This window comes from Physeter macrocephalus, chromosome 2 (assembly GCF_002837175.3).
Source record: "Physeter macrocephalus isolate SW-GA chromosome 2, ASM283717v5, whole genome shotgun sequence".
Taxonomy (NCBI): Eukaryota; Metazoa; Chordata; class Mammalia; order Artiodactyla; family Physeteridae; genus Physeter; species Physeter macrocephalus.
The window spans coordinates 20430541-20444716 of record NC_041215.1 but is presented as its reverse complement, the minus strand read 5'-3'; the positions used below and the strand labels follow the sequence as shown (position 1 = coordinate 20444716).

Genomic DNA, 14176 nt, shown 5'->3' with positions numbered 1-14176 from the left:
AGATCCAGCCTGCCAGCCAGGAATGGTTTTTACAGTTTTGAATGGTTGGCAAAAAAAGTCAAAAGAATTGTATTTCACGACACATGGAAAGTACCTGAAATTCACACTGCAGCGTCCATAAATAAAGTTTTATTGGCTGTGCCTGCCGTTGATGTGCTGCTGTGTGCCTGGAAAACTTTATCCCTCCAAAAGATCTACTATCTGATTCTTTCCAGAGAAAGCGAGCGCTGATCTAAAGGAGTTATTTAACGTGGTACCCGACCAAAAACCCTGGCGTATGCGTGCATCTGCCACGTGGCCCCAAACACCTGGACGCTCCAGCTCAGAACTCACCTACTCTCAGTGACGTTGAGAATCGCTAATCGCCGTGGTAGCGAGAAAAGAAACAGGAAGGGACAAGACAGGAGAGGAACCACGCGGCGTCGCCCCAGGGTGGCCCTGCCGCCCTGGAGTCCAAGCATCCAGAACCCGGCGAGATCAGTCAGAGCACCCAAGCTGCAGCCATCAAATCATTTCCTTCTGTGTAAACACCCCTCCCCCTGCTCCTGTCCGGGGAGGTTGTTAACCACTTTGGCTTTCAAAGCGATGTTTGCTCAAAGAATCTTTTTATTTATTTATTTAGTTTTGGCTGCGTTGGGTCTTCGTTGCAGTCGGTGCTCAGGCTTCTCACTGAGGTGGCACCTCTTGCTGCGGAGCACGGGCTCTAGGCGCGCGGGCTCAGTAGCTGTGGCTCGCGGGCTCTGGAGAGCGGGCTCAGTAGTTGTGGCGCACGGGCTTAGTTGCTCCGCGGCACATGGGATCTTCCCAGGCCAGGGCTCGAACCCGTGTCCCCTGCATTGGCAGGTGGATTCTTAACCGCTGCGCCACCAGGGAAGTCCCTCAAAGAATCTTTTGAAAACTTAACAAGCCTCAGTTTATCTTTTAACAGGTTGAAACTGCTGCTGCTGGCGTGTTAGCAACGGGGCATGCGGGCAAGTCAGCAAAGACAGCCGACAGCCAATCAGTTTACTTGATTCTTCTTGCATCTCCCCGGGCCAGTGTGCAGACACGCTCTGACGGCATTTTGGTCAGCAGTGGAAAAGGAGAGCTGGCTCCAGCCGGCTGTGGCTTCGAGATGCCCTGGAAGGGCAACCAAGGAGGGGACCCGGGTGGTGCCTGCCTATGTCCAAATGAGCACTTTAGGAAGCAAAGGTCACCTGGAGAACGTTCACAAAGAATGAACACAAGGCCGCATAAGTGAGCACAGGGAACAGGCTCAGGGTTCGGGATGTGTTTTCTGCTCAGAAGCTCCTTTGGCTCTGCATGGCTGACCCCCTAAAGGTAAGCGAGTGAACACAGACCACGGGTCCCTGGGAAGGGGCCCCTCACCCCCTCCCACCCTCCCTTCCCCATGCCCGGAAGCTGTGTTTTCTGCTCAGAAGCTCCTTTGGCTCTGCATGGCTGACCCCCTAAAGGTAAGCGAGTGAACACAGACCACGGGTCCCTGGGAAGGGGCCCCTCACCCGGCAAGGGGCCCCTCACCCCCTCCCACCCTCCCTTCCCGGCTGTGGCTTCGAGATGCCCTGGAAGGGCAACCAAGGAGGGGACCCGGGTGGTGCCTGCCTATGTCCAAATGAGCACTTTAGGAAGCAAAGGTCACCTGGAGAACGTTCACAAAGAATGAACACAAGGCCGCATAAGTGAGCACAGGGAACAGGCTCAGGGTTCGGGATGTGTTTTCTGCTCAGAAGCTCCTTTGGCTCTGCATGGCTGACCCCCTAAAGGTAAGCGAGTGAACACAGACCACGGGTCCCTGGGAAGGGGCCCCTCACCCCCTCCCACCCTCCCTTCCCCATGCCCGGAAGCGATGCTTGGTTTTCACACTGCTGCCGATAGCACAGGCCTGGAATGAAGCTGCTTGCATTTCAAAGTGTTAAAATATGGTCTGTGCTGTTGCTCTAACAGGAGACCCCAGGCCCGAATGCTTCGAGTCACCCTCCCACTCTGTGCCCACCCAGAGGGGTACCCGGCACCCTTCCCTGAAGGACCCCCTGGATCGGGCGCTGGTACCCGGCACCCCCCAAGCCTCAGTGTCTGGTTTGAAGCTTTGGCTCGAGAGGCTTTTCTGAACCGTCTCCACGGTCACCTTGGTATGCTTTGGGTTCTCCAAACGGGCTCGCAACTTCCTGCGGTGGGAACATCACTGAAACTCCACTGGGAGAAGCCGGACTCGAGCCTGGCCGTCAGGTTACCCAGGCCCTGCCCACCGCTGTCCGTTTGCTGGTGGACGCTACAGAGACAAGTCCCTTAAATTCAACAAGCTGGAGTCAGGTGGGGCCTCCGTCGTTACAGAGGAAAGCAGCCCCCTCTCACGGAGGCCGCAGCCACTTCCCAGCCTCAGCTGGGTTCTCATCTCGGCAAGTGTAAGTCACGGGGCCACCCTGCCAGTCCTGATTCCTCAGGTCACGACTTCCGGCCACGGGGGCGGGGTCTGAGTCCCCACCGGCTTTCTCTGCCTGCAGCCACCGACTCCGACTCCGTCCCTGCCCCATCACCCCGGTGTTGCTTTATCGCACTTTGTGACTAGATCCTGTTCCCTCTGTGGTGAGGGGTGTGAGTCCACAGCTGAGCCACGTGGTCAGTCAGGCTCACAATCCCTTTCTCGTTCGTTCATCACTCAACGTGCGGAGGCTGAGAAGCAGCGGTGAACAAGGGCGACGTCCCGGCTCTCGAGGAGACGCGGGTGACTGTCGAGGAGACAGGCAACAGACCAGCAAACAGAGAACGGGGCGACAGGCAATGGAAGAAAATCCAGGCGCAGGGGACAGAGGACGAGACGGGGAACGCTATTTCACTCGGGAGGTCTGCAGGCTTCTCTGAGGATGATCGGGCCACAGGGCTCCCTGGGGAAGGATGTTCCAGGCAGGGGAGGGCAGTGCAGAGGCCCTGAGGCCGGCAGGCCAGGGCAGAGCATGAGGACGGCGTTGGGGACAGGGAGTGACTGGGCCAGCAGCTGGCCGAGGGGCCAGGAAACTCTCCGATAAGAGCCAGACAGTAAATAGTCTGCTCGTCGCGGCTCAACGCTGCTAAGGATCTGTAAAGGGGTGGGCCTGGCCTCATGCCAATAACATTTATCTGCACAGCCAGGTGGACGGCGACCTGAGCCCTGGGCCACAGCTGGCTGACGGGCCGTCCTGCACGGCCTGCGGGCAGAGAACAGCTGATCGTCTTCCTGGTTAACTGCCTCCGTTTAACACAACGCTCCATTTCCGCGTGTTTATCGCTGATTGGGACCGGAACTCCGCCGCAGGGCTTCTCCGGGTGAGCACAGCCTACGTTTCCTGGGCCGGGTCCTCTTGCAGCCAGGCAGGGTTCCCCGCTCCCGTTCGCCCAGGTGAGAAGTGCAGCGTGGGAACAGCTTTCCCTCGGGATCCCGACCACCCGGCTCCCCGGCCTCCTGGGCTCCGCGTGGCCGCACACAAGTCTGATGCTACTCTGGTTCCTGGCCTGCGGTGTGACCTGCTGTTTTCTCCCTGGAAGCCTTTACGATCCTCTCTTATCCTAGGTGTCTGAACGTCACAGTGAGGCTGGGAAGCTCATCCACTGGGCGGGGAACCCGGCAGCTCTCGGAAACTTGAGCCCTTAGTTATTATTTTCTTTCCCTCCATTTTCTCTCTCTTAAAAAAAAAAAAAAATTCCTATCAGCTGGATAGTAAACTGCCGGGATTATTGATCCTTTCATGTCTTTTTCTTTCCCTCTTGGTTTTCTTTCATGGCTTCTCTTTCTCACATTTTTTTTTTGCGGTACGCGGGCCTCTCACTGTTGTGGCCTCTCCCGTCGCGGAGCACAGGCTCCGGACGCGCAGGCTCGGCGGCCACGGCTCACGGGCCCAGCTGCTCCGCGGCACGTGGGATCTTCCCGGACCGGGGCACGAACCCGTGTCCCCTGCATCGGCAGGTGGACCCTCAACCACTGCGCCACCAGGGAAGCCCCATTCTCACATTCTTTTTTCTTTCTCCATATGTTTTTCTCTCTCAGGTTTACTTTCTGTGACGGTTAGTTTTCTGTGTCAGTGATGGGCAGCGATTCAGTCAAACATTAGTCTAGGTGTCGCCATGGTTCCCATCCACCATCCCTCGACTTGAGGTGGAGAAGCTCAGCCTCCACACTGGGAGAGGGCCTCACCTAGTCAGCAGAGGGGCCTTGGGAGCAAAACTGAGGTTTCCCTGAGGAGGACGGGGTCCCCGCCTGCGGACAGCGGCATCTGCTCCCCCACTTGAGCGTCCAGCCCGCCAGTCCCTGCTACGGACTTCGGACGTGCTGGCCCCGCCGTCACGCCTGCCCGTTCCCTGAAATAAATCTCCTTACATTCACACACACACACACCTAATTCACTATAATACAGTTACACACATCGTTTGAAAACATGTCCACCTAACCCTCGCCCAGGACCATCCTGTGGGGAGCCGACGCCCGTCCCTGCCCCCTGCTTGCACGTGGCAGTGAGGGGATAAAGGCTCATGTCGCATCCTGTTTTCATCCTGTTGCTGGCCTAGCTGGCCCCTCGCACCACGATTCCCCACCCGGTTCTCATCTCCCACCTGCCACCACCTGCGCTCCCGTTCTCTCTAGAGTCTTCCTTTACCTCACTCCGTGGGGATGCTCTAGGGGCAGAAACAAAGGCTCGTGCGTGAGCTGCCGTGTCTCTCCAGCAGGCGGGCCCGAGATGATGGTTTCTGTCTGCAGAAGCCTTTGTAACCCAGTTTTAGGCCCCAGGGGGCTCTGGGCCTGCCCCGGGAGCCCCCAGGAGTGAGGCCCACAGGCTGGTCTGCGTCTGTGGGCCTTGGCCTCCCTCCAAGGCCTGGAGCTCTCTGGGAGATCAAGGGCACACCTACCTGTAGAAGGACCATTTCAGCAGGAACTGCCGCGCAGCCTTCGGGAAGCTGGGGCTACCCGCATGCTGCTTCAGGACCTGGGTGACTACGTTGTCCAGCCAGCTGGCCCACTGGTCCAGGGAGCTCTGCTGCTGCAGGGTCAGCTTGAAGTCCTGCTCCAGACGCTGCACCATGCCCTCCTCGCACTGGCACACCCACGAGGCCTGCTCCTGTAGGGCGCGGGCAGGCGAGGGCCAGGTCAGGACGGAGGGACAGCGACATCTCCCGGGCGCGGCCCTAGGCCGGACACACACAAGCACAGACACCTGCTGCTCTCGACCCTTTCCAACCGCGAGCTCGGCACCCGCTTCACGGGGCAGAGACGCATGGCCATCCAGAGGGAACCTGCCCGGCTTCCAAGGGCCTAAATCCAGGCTCCCTGCATCCTAGGCCCAGGCTGTAGCACGTCTTCGCATTGTGTTATTTCTAAGTGGCCACTCCTCTGTGTGTGTGTTTTTATTTATTTGGTGGATAAACTCAGGGCCTACACTAGACGTAAACACAGCAGCGGGACTCCCCTGGCGGCGGCTGCACTTTCCTAAGCCCAGAGGAGAGAGCCGTGCACATGGCAGTGGGAAGGCAAATTTTTAATGAAAATGGACCGAGGTGTCGCCCCAGAGCCCGGAGGCCAGGGGCACGACCGCGCAGTGGAGCCCGGGGGTCCCCGAGGACTGTGGGCACTTCAACCCCGACCCTTTTCACGCGACAGAAGCGTGGGCCGGGCCCGGGTGCAGTGCCGGTTTTGCGGTAGGCTGAGGTTGGTGGGTCTGCGCGTTTTTCTAGCGGGTGGAAGCCGGGTCCGCATGCCCCGGTCCCAGGCCGTGGGGAAGCGCGCAGGAGAGTCACCTGCACGTTGGCGAAGTCCACGCGGTTGAGGTCGCTGAGCATCTGGCTGATCTGCGCGGTGTTCTGCAGCACTGCCCGGGCGGCCTGCGCCAGGTGGTTGAGCGACGTGTAGCGCCGAAGGGTCTGCGCGAAGGCGCCGACCACGCCGACCTGGGGCCCAGGAAGGCGTGAGGGTAAGCCTGTCTCTCTTCTCAGGGGCGTGGCGGCGGAGGGAGGAGGAGAGAGCTGCTCTGGCAGGGGAGAGGGACCCGCCCTCCGGACAGTCTCAGAGACCCCCAAATTGAGAATCAGCGAGGGACACGGGCATCACCAACGCATGGAGTGGCATCTACGGCAGACGCCACAGCACAGGTGAGTTAGAATTCAGGACAGCACGGCCAGGCCGTGGCTTCTAGGATTCCTCTGGCTCTCTGGGAGGGACGGTAAAAATACCGATTCCCAGGCACCACTGGATCAGACGTGGTGGGGTGTGGCCTGGAAATCTGCAGTTTTGAACGGCCGCCCAGGCGATTCCTAAGCATCCCGACGTTTTAGACTCACTGGCCTAACCAGTCAATTCGAGGTTGTGGGGAGCAGGCAGGCGGGATGCCCAGATCCGGCCCCGCCTGCCTGAGGCCGTAAGAATGCTCTCGAGAAGGGTACGGGATCACCTCTTTTCCGCAAGTAGGCCTCATGGCCATGTTTTACATTCTGATCTGTGGCCAAGACGCTAGCAATAAGGGTGACCACAAGGAGATGAAATCCCCCTCCTAAGATGAGCAGAGAAACATTCGATCTGCTCTGAATCAACCCGAAAGTATCACAGCAGAGACATCTTCTGTCGGGCACTCCCAGCCAGCACCTGTCCTCCACCAGCAGCAGCCCTGGGCCTTCCTGGAAGGACCACTTCCCCTCAGGACACACAGGAGCAGCCCCCTTTCTCTGGGGCCCCGCGGTCCTCAAGTTCCCTGGGGGCAGGGGGACAGGAGCCCCCTCCCTTCACAGCACAGCGGGGCCCGAGGGGGCCCCAGGCCGTAGCCTCTGCCCTCCCCCCGCCACCCCCCAGCGTGGTCTGGAGGCCCAGACCCCAACCCCGACCGTTACCTTGGTCTGGATGACCTGCTGTGGGAAGTCGCTCATGGCGTTCGTCAACCAGCCTTCCAAGCTCTTGGCAAAATTGCGGATGGCCTGTGTCAGGGTACCTGGGGGACGCAAGTATTAACTGTGAGAAAGGCAGTCTTGCCCGTCAGAATCAGCTCACGTGTAAGAGATGCACAGGCCGTGGAAGTGACCACCCACCAAGAACAAGCAACACAGAGGAGAAGAGACGGTGAGGATTTCGGGCACTTAGTGACGGAGGTGCTGAGTAGGAAGTAGGGCCAGCCCAGCGCCGTTGATCTCTGCTCATCTACCTGTCTATGCTGGCAGTTCTCACCTGGGGTGATCCTGACCCCAGGGGACACTGGGCCATGTTTGGGGACATCATGGTTGTCACACTGGGGCGGCTCCTGGCATAGAGGGGATGGGGCCACGGTGCCCAGAATCGCCCCCCCGGAGACGGACCCACCCCGATGTCACTGGGCTGAGCGGAGCGGGGGGACCCTGATACACACACATGCATGTAAACATATTCTACCAACTTCCAAATTTATTTTGAGATGGCTTGCAATAAGAAATACATGTTTTTGAAAAAAGAAAACCACCCCTAGTGTTATAAAAGGAAATATACCCCAATCTCAAACCTTAATACACAGAGACTCTAAAAGCACACTACACTGAACGGTTTCCAGGCAGGCAAGGCCAAAGGAGAACTGCAACGGTTTTGCTGTTTCCCATTTTCTGGCAAAAAAAAGCAGCAGACCAGGTCATCAAAAAGACGGAGGTTCCCCAGCGCTAACAGGCACGGATGTTTACAGGAAGCCGTTCGGGATTCAGCGCCCGGCCTCCTTGCCCTCACGGGGTGGGGACTCGCGCCCTCAGGGTCCTGGGGGCCCGAGGGACAGCCCCTCTGTAGGGGGCCTGCAGGCGGGCGCCCCCTGGTGGCGGGTGTTGTCACCGCCTCCGGAGGCCACAAGGGCGGGTGGGGGCAGAGGCCCTGGGAGGGTCCCCACGGCCCGCGTCAGCCCCAAACGGGTGTAGCCATCAAGGGCCACCATCTCCTTTTCTCTCCCTTCCTCAGTCAAGGCCGCTGGAATCTGGAGAAGGTCTGAAGAATCCACCCCTTCATGCTGCAGACTCACAGTGCTGGGAGGAAGCCGAGCTCAGCGTCAGATCAGCTGGGGAAGCGGGTTAGAACCCGACTCAGCCCGCCCCCTGAGGCTGTCCCGCGACCTCGGTTGGCGTCCACTCTGGGAGTCTCCTCTGGGGAGGTCGTGGGCAGGGGTGTGGGGAGGGGCGCTTACTGGGAACGGGCCGCAGCACGTCTGGGATGAGGATTTCCACCAGCGCCTGGTACAGGATGTGGTCGCAGGTCCTCATCCACCTGAGCACGGGGTCGCACTTGCACAAAGATAGCAGCTTGTCCTTGGGGAGGACGGTGCCCTCCGGCTCCTCGTCACTGCGGGGGACACAGGTGAGCCGTCAGCCCGGGGCCTGCTCTCGCGGGATAAGCCGAGGGAGGCTGCAGGACCACCTGGCGCAGGCAGACTCCCTGCCCCGTGGCCACCCCCGAGATCCCCGTGCCGAACAAAGGGACATGCCATACGAGTCGCACACCAAGTCAGAGGAAAGACCACACGTGCGTGAGGGGGTCTGAGCGCTGATTCTTGGAAAGCTGGTGCATTTGTGGGTGTCAGCAGGAGACGGTCTGCAGGGCAAACCCAGGCCCCGTGAAACTGAGGCCTGTCTGGGGGCTGACGGGCAGTACCTGGCAGGTAGAGAGGCAGGGCCGTCGCTGGAGGAGGCTTTAGAATTCCAGAAGGAAAGCCACAGCTTCTCAACGTAGTGGAACTGGAGGTTCATCACGACATCTAACGTGGCCTAGGAATAAACACGGCTGGATAAACACTCCGCTGTACTCACACCACGTGTCTGCCATCAGAATGTGCCAAGCAAGCGGCCGGGATACGGGCTGCAGCGGGGTCTTTCCAAACCCAGACAGACCACGAGAGAGGATGGGAGTGAACGAAGGAAGATTCCATCCACTCCTTGGCCAGAGGGAGGGGAGGCCAGTCCTGTCTGCCCCTGTCACCCGCAGGGACACCCAGTGATGCTCTGGCGCTGGCCTCGCGCAGCTGACCGAGGCGCCCACCGGAGCCCCCAGGGCCCAGGCTCGGGGTTCGGGGGGCAGTCACCTCGCAGTGCCGCCGGTAGGCCAGCTGAAGGGCCTTGATGTCGTGCAGCGTGACGTTCTCCTGCAGCAGGACGCTGCCCAGGTCGGGCGCCGGGAACTCCGGGAAGACGTGGGACACATCTGGTGGGGGGAGAACGCGGGGGGCAGGTCAGCAGGGCTGGGAGGGCACACAGGAGGAGCCGGCTGGCAGGCCCACGGGCTGGGGACACCGGCCGTACGTGTTGGTGACCCCATGACAGCCCTGGCTCCTCTCACACCACACGACCCTTAAGCTTTGGTTTTCTCAGGTGCAGGGAGGGGACAACATCGTCAGCTCCCGGTGACGCACAAAGCACAGGGCCCGGGCCTGGCACACATTGCGCACTCCATCCCCCCAGCGTTGGGGGCGCCCAGGTGGGTGACAGCGTCTCCAGAAGACCCAACAGGGGAGGGTTCAGTCGGGGCTCAAAGATACACTAAAGTACACGGAGGCCACCCATATCTTTAGCGTATCCCGTCACTCCGGGGCAGGGATGGTGCCAGCTGGGGAGGGACTCTCCCAGGGAGGGGCCCGGCTCAGCTGAAAGTACATCCAGTCTTCTTTCCGATGGGCATTTCATTTTACTTATTTTTTTTCAGTTTGGTACATTTTATATTTTAATGTTCTGGCCGAGCCACGCGGCTTGTGGGACCTTAGTTCCCCGATCAGGGATCAAACCTGTGCCTCCTGCGGTGGAAGCGCGGAGTCCTAACCACTGGACCACCAGGGAAGTCCCCTTATTTACTTATTTCTATGATGGCCACTTTAATCCATTATTTTTGGATTAATATCCATTAATTTGGGAGGAACATGCTGATTGTTCTAAAGTCTCAGGGATTCCACAAAGGAGGTTTATCTAGAACTTTCTACGTCATTGAAAAGGTGATATACAAGGAAACCGTCTAAAGCATCCCTGGAGATGCTGCTGGTGCCGAAACCCAGCCCCAGCGGTGCCGAGTGGCCCCAGAGCCTTGCCAGCAGGCCCTGCGCCGGGGTGGAGGGCCCCGCGCCGGGGTGGAGGGCTCACCGATGTACTGCTGGTGGTGTTGGCTCTGGGCCGCCATGGCCTGCTCAGGTGTGCTGTGCAGGCTGCCGTGCGAGCCGCTCTCCCCAAGGCTGTCCATCTTCTGGGCTGGCCGGTACCTGGGCAGGGAACACGTGTGCCACCGTGAGGCCCTAACAGCACTGCCCAGAAGGGGCCCAAGGAGCTGAGGACGGAGCAGGATTCGGTTTGGGGTGTGTGTGTAATTTTCTAAAACTTGTGGTCAAATAGAAAACACAAAATTTACCATTAAAATGGTACTTCTAAGTGCACAGCTCAGTGGCATTAAATACGTTCACACTGTCGGGCCACCAGCCCCACCATCATCTCCAGAACTTTCTCATCTTCCCAAACTGAAACTCTGTCCCCATGAAACACGGACCCCCCCCCTTCCCCTCCCCCAGCCCCTGGCCCCCACCATCTACTTCCTGTCTCTATGGCTGTGACTCCTCTAGGGTCCTCCTGTGAGTGGAAATCAGGCAGTATTTGTCCTTCTGTGCCTGGCTTCTCTCACTGAGCATCACGTCCTCTGGGTTCATCCCTGTTGTAGCAGGTGTCAGAATCTCCTTCCTTTTGAAGGCTGAATACCACTCCACCGTATGGATGGGCCACATTTGTTTATCCATTCATCTGCTGATGGACACCCGGGTTGCTATTATATGTGTATATTCTAACACTTCTCTCTCAGGAGACAAGTGAACTTCTTTACAGAGATTCCCAAACGTCTTACTATCCTGTGATCTCAAAGCACATTCTGAGACTTTTGTTTTGCCCTGAGCCAGAAAGCAGTGGACAGCCTGTCCAGGCAGCAAACTGAGAAACGTAACAGAGAAGGGCTTCCTGGGATGACTTGCCTGAGTCCTGAGGGATGCTGCCAGGTGGGATGGGTGCGAGGGACCCAGCCTGAGCTGGGAGCGCCTTTCCTTGTGGGATGTAGGGCCAGGCTCACTGGGAGGAGGGAGGACGCCGCTCAGAGGTATGCGGACCACCTGACTTTGGGGGGGGGTGGCTCTAAGTGTCAGTGGCACAAGCCTGTGGCCCGAACCCCACAACGGAAGCTACAGAGTCCTTGTCTCTGGACGATCAGGTACAGGATGGACTCCTGGTCCCAGAGAATGTTCCAGGCTCTCTCCTGCGACCTCCAACTCCCGTGATCGGCCATGTGGTTGGGAGTCACTGGGACCCCTTAGAGCAGCTAAAATGGGGTGTCAGCCACGCAGCTCAGCTGAGGCACGAAGGTGCCACGTGGAAGCAAGTGGCGTGCATCCCTGCCCTGGAGCAGAATGGACCCCGGGAGAGGGGCCGGGGACAGAGGCAGGCAGAGGGGTGACCAGAAGGGACCAGGGAGCTGGCATCCGAGTGGGGCCCTGAATGGGGCATCTCCAACTAGGGCTGCAGAGGGCCATTTCTGCCCCTTGTTTTGAAAATAAAGTTTGATGGCCACGTGGCCACACCCGTTGCTTTAACCTGGTCTGTGGCGGCTTTCACGCTACACGGGCAGAGCTGAAGGGTCTCCACAGACAGTGTCTGCCTACGAAGCTGAAGATATGTGCTCTCTGGCCCTTTGCAGAAAAAGTGTGCTGACCCCTGCTTTGAAAGATGAGTAGGTCTGCGATGCAGAGAAGAGAACATTCCAGAAAATGACCAGGCCTTTCCAGCCATCAGATCCAAAGGTCAGGAGGAAGCAGCAACTTAAGTGTATAAGCTTCTTTCTCCTGGCTTCTGGGGTTATGTTCAGTGTTCTCTCTCTTTCTTTGAAGACAGAGAGGAAAAATCAAAGATCTGTGATTCTAACTCTATGGCATTCTGGAAAAGGCAAAAACTACGGAGCGAGTAAAAAAAGATCGGCGCTCGCTGGAGGTTGGCAGGGAGGAGGGACCAACAGGAGGAACAGGGAGAGTTTTTAGGGCAGTGAAACTACTCTGTACCATCCTCTAATAGTGGATACAGGTCATTGCACCTTTGTCCAAAGCTACAGAGTATACGACACAGAGAGTGAACCCTAATGTCGGCTATGGACTTGGGGTGACAAGGACGGGTCTTTGTGGGTTCATCAACTGTAAGAGAGGCACAGCACTGGAGGCCGGGGTGTGGGGGGCACATGGGAAATCTCTGCACCTTCCACTCACTTCTGTTGTGACCCTGAAACTGCCCGCGTCCTGCTGGCCTCACTCCACGCCAGGTGCAAGTGAAAGGCAGGGCTCTCCCAGGACGCCGAGGTGGGGGCGAATGTGAACTGGTTTTCTCCACTCCGTCCATGTTTCATGCATTTCCAGGTTGTGGTCAATGGTCGAGAAACCCCTCTCCCTCCGTTCCTGCTAGTGAAACCTCTCAGTGGGCTGGCTGATCCTTAGGCCGGCCGGGCAGCTCACCCACCTGGGCTTCTGATGCACAGGCTGCTGCCTCATGGCCATGTACTGCGTGTCCTCCTGCAGCCGGTTCAGGGGTGAGTCTGGCTTCAGACGGATCCCGTAGTAATGATACTTGGAGTTGCCCCTAGGAACCAAACATCTGGGGTCAGCTCTCTTTGCAGATGTCCTGAACCACAAGACAGGGCTCTTTCCCGGCCCTTCTCCCTGGGCTCTCGGGGCCAGTGTTCCCTGGACTGTGTGGGAAACGTTCATGGGCTGTCCCGTGGTCAGAGAGGTTCAGGAAATTCTGTAACGACTTCCCCCTCTGGGAGACTCCCCTCTTGTATTTTAGTATGATAAAGGCTCTGAGAAGTCCTGCAGTGAAAAAGCCAGTTCAACTTTGTTTAACCCAGCAGGGTCTAATAATAGTAATAATAGCAATAATAATACTTATTATTATAATAAATAATACTACTACTTATTATTATAATAAACAATAATACTTATAATACTTATTATTATAATAAATAATACTAACAATTAGTATTATTAACTCTCCCCCCTTCCAATCATCTAATAACATGTTTTAGAAATGGTACAGTTTGGGAAACACTACCTTATTTTATTATGGGAGAAATGATGCTCAAAGGGTTTTAAATAATTTCTTTAAGGAAACGGGTCAGAAGGGGCTCCTCAGGAGGGAAGGACAGACACGCGGCCTTGCAAACACCCCCAGCTCATGGGCTGCCATTTTCCCTGAGCTGGCAACACGGACAAGCCGGGGAGCCCGGGTCCTTCCCAGGTGAGGGGCGAGCTGAACTGGCGCTCGGAGGGGGAAAGCAGGGAGGATGAGCCCCAATTCTGAGGCCAGCATCTGGGACCCTCTGAAGGTGGAGGCCCCAGGAGCCATCTGGAAAGGCCCCAGGGCAGCGGTGGCCGTGTCCCCAGAGGTCATGGAATCCTCCTCCCTGCCCCCCTCTGGCTGCCCATGTTTTGTAAGGATGTCCTCTGTCAGGGATCCCAAGGTGGCAGAGAACTCTCCTGGCCCCGTCCTTTAAGACACCCAGCATGCCCGCTTCTGGGGGGCGGTGAGTGAGCCCCGAGACCCACATGTGCGCCTTCACCCAGGGCACATGGCGCACCCGGCCGGCCACAGGTCAAAGCCACGCAAGATGATCTCAGGTGTGGGCCAAGCCCCCGGCTTTGAACAGAGCCAGCGGCTTTTCCTAGTGGGAGGAGCCAAACGCTACTGCCGGGGTTGGGGGTGGAGGGAGCAAAATTCCCGCCCGTGAGGGTCCCCGGCTGCTGTCTGCCAAGAGCAGCCCACAGTGGATCGGTCCAGGCACAGCAAAAAGCATCAAGACATGGTAAATCCAACTCAACTAGACAATCCAGAGGCTGCTATTTAAAAAGCCTGCTATGGCCAGGACATGGAAGCAACCTAAGTGTCCATCGACAGATGAATGGATAAAGAAGATGTGGCACATACATACAATGGAATATCACTCAGTCATAAAAAGAAACGAAATTGAGTTATTTGTAGTGAGGTGGATGGACCTAGAGGCTGTCGTACAGAGTGAAGTAAGTCAGAAACAGAAAAACAAATACCGTATGCTAACACATATATATGGAATCTAAAAAAAAGGTCATGAAGAACCTAGGTGCATGATGGGAATAAAGACGCAGACCTACTAGAGAATGAACTTGAGGACATGGGGAGGGGGAAGGGTATG

At 57.5% G+C, this 14176-nt stretch overlaps 1 protein-coding gene across 1 annotated transcript in view; it reads right to left on the bottom strand.

Annotated features, from left to right (window-relative positions):
- The window catches only part of RFX2 (regulatory factor X2), a 49022-nt gene that overhangs the window by 4197 nt on the left and 30649 nt on the right, over positions 1-14176 (bottom strand). Inside the window, exons 7-14 of the mRNA XM_055091407.1 lie at positions 12469-12588; positions 10078-10193; positions 9033-9151; positions 8606-8718; positions 8142-8296; positions 6844-6941; positions 5761-5910; positions 4876-5084 (exon numbers count right to left, since the gene is read on the bottom strand). Of these exons, the coding sequence (XP_054947382.1) occupies positions 4876-5084; positions 5761-5910; positions 6844-6941; positions 8142-8296; positions 8606-8718; positions 9033-9151; positions 10078-10193; positions 12469-12588 (1080 nt within the window). The remainder of the gene's footprint in view (positions 1-4875; positions 5085-5760; positions 5911-6843; positions 6942-8141; positions 8297-8605; positions 8719-9032; positions 9152-10077; positions 10194-12468; positions 12589-14176) is intronic.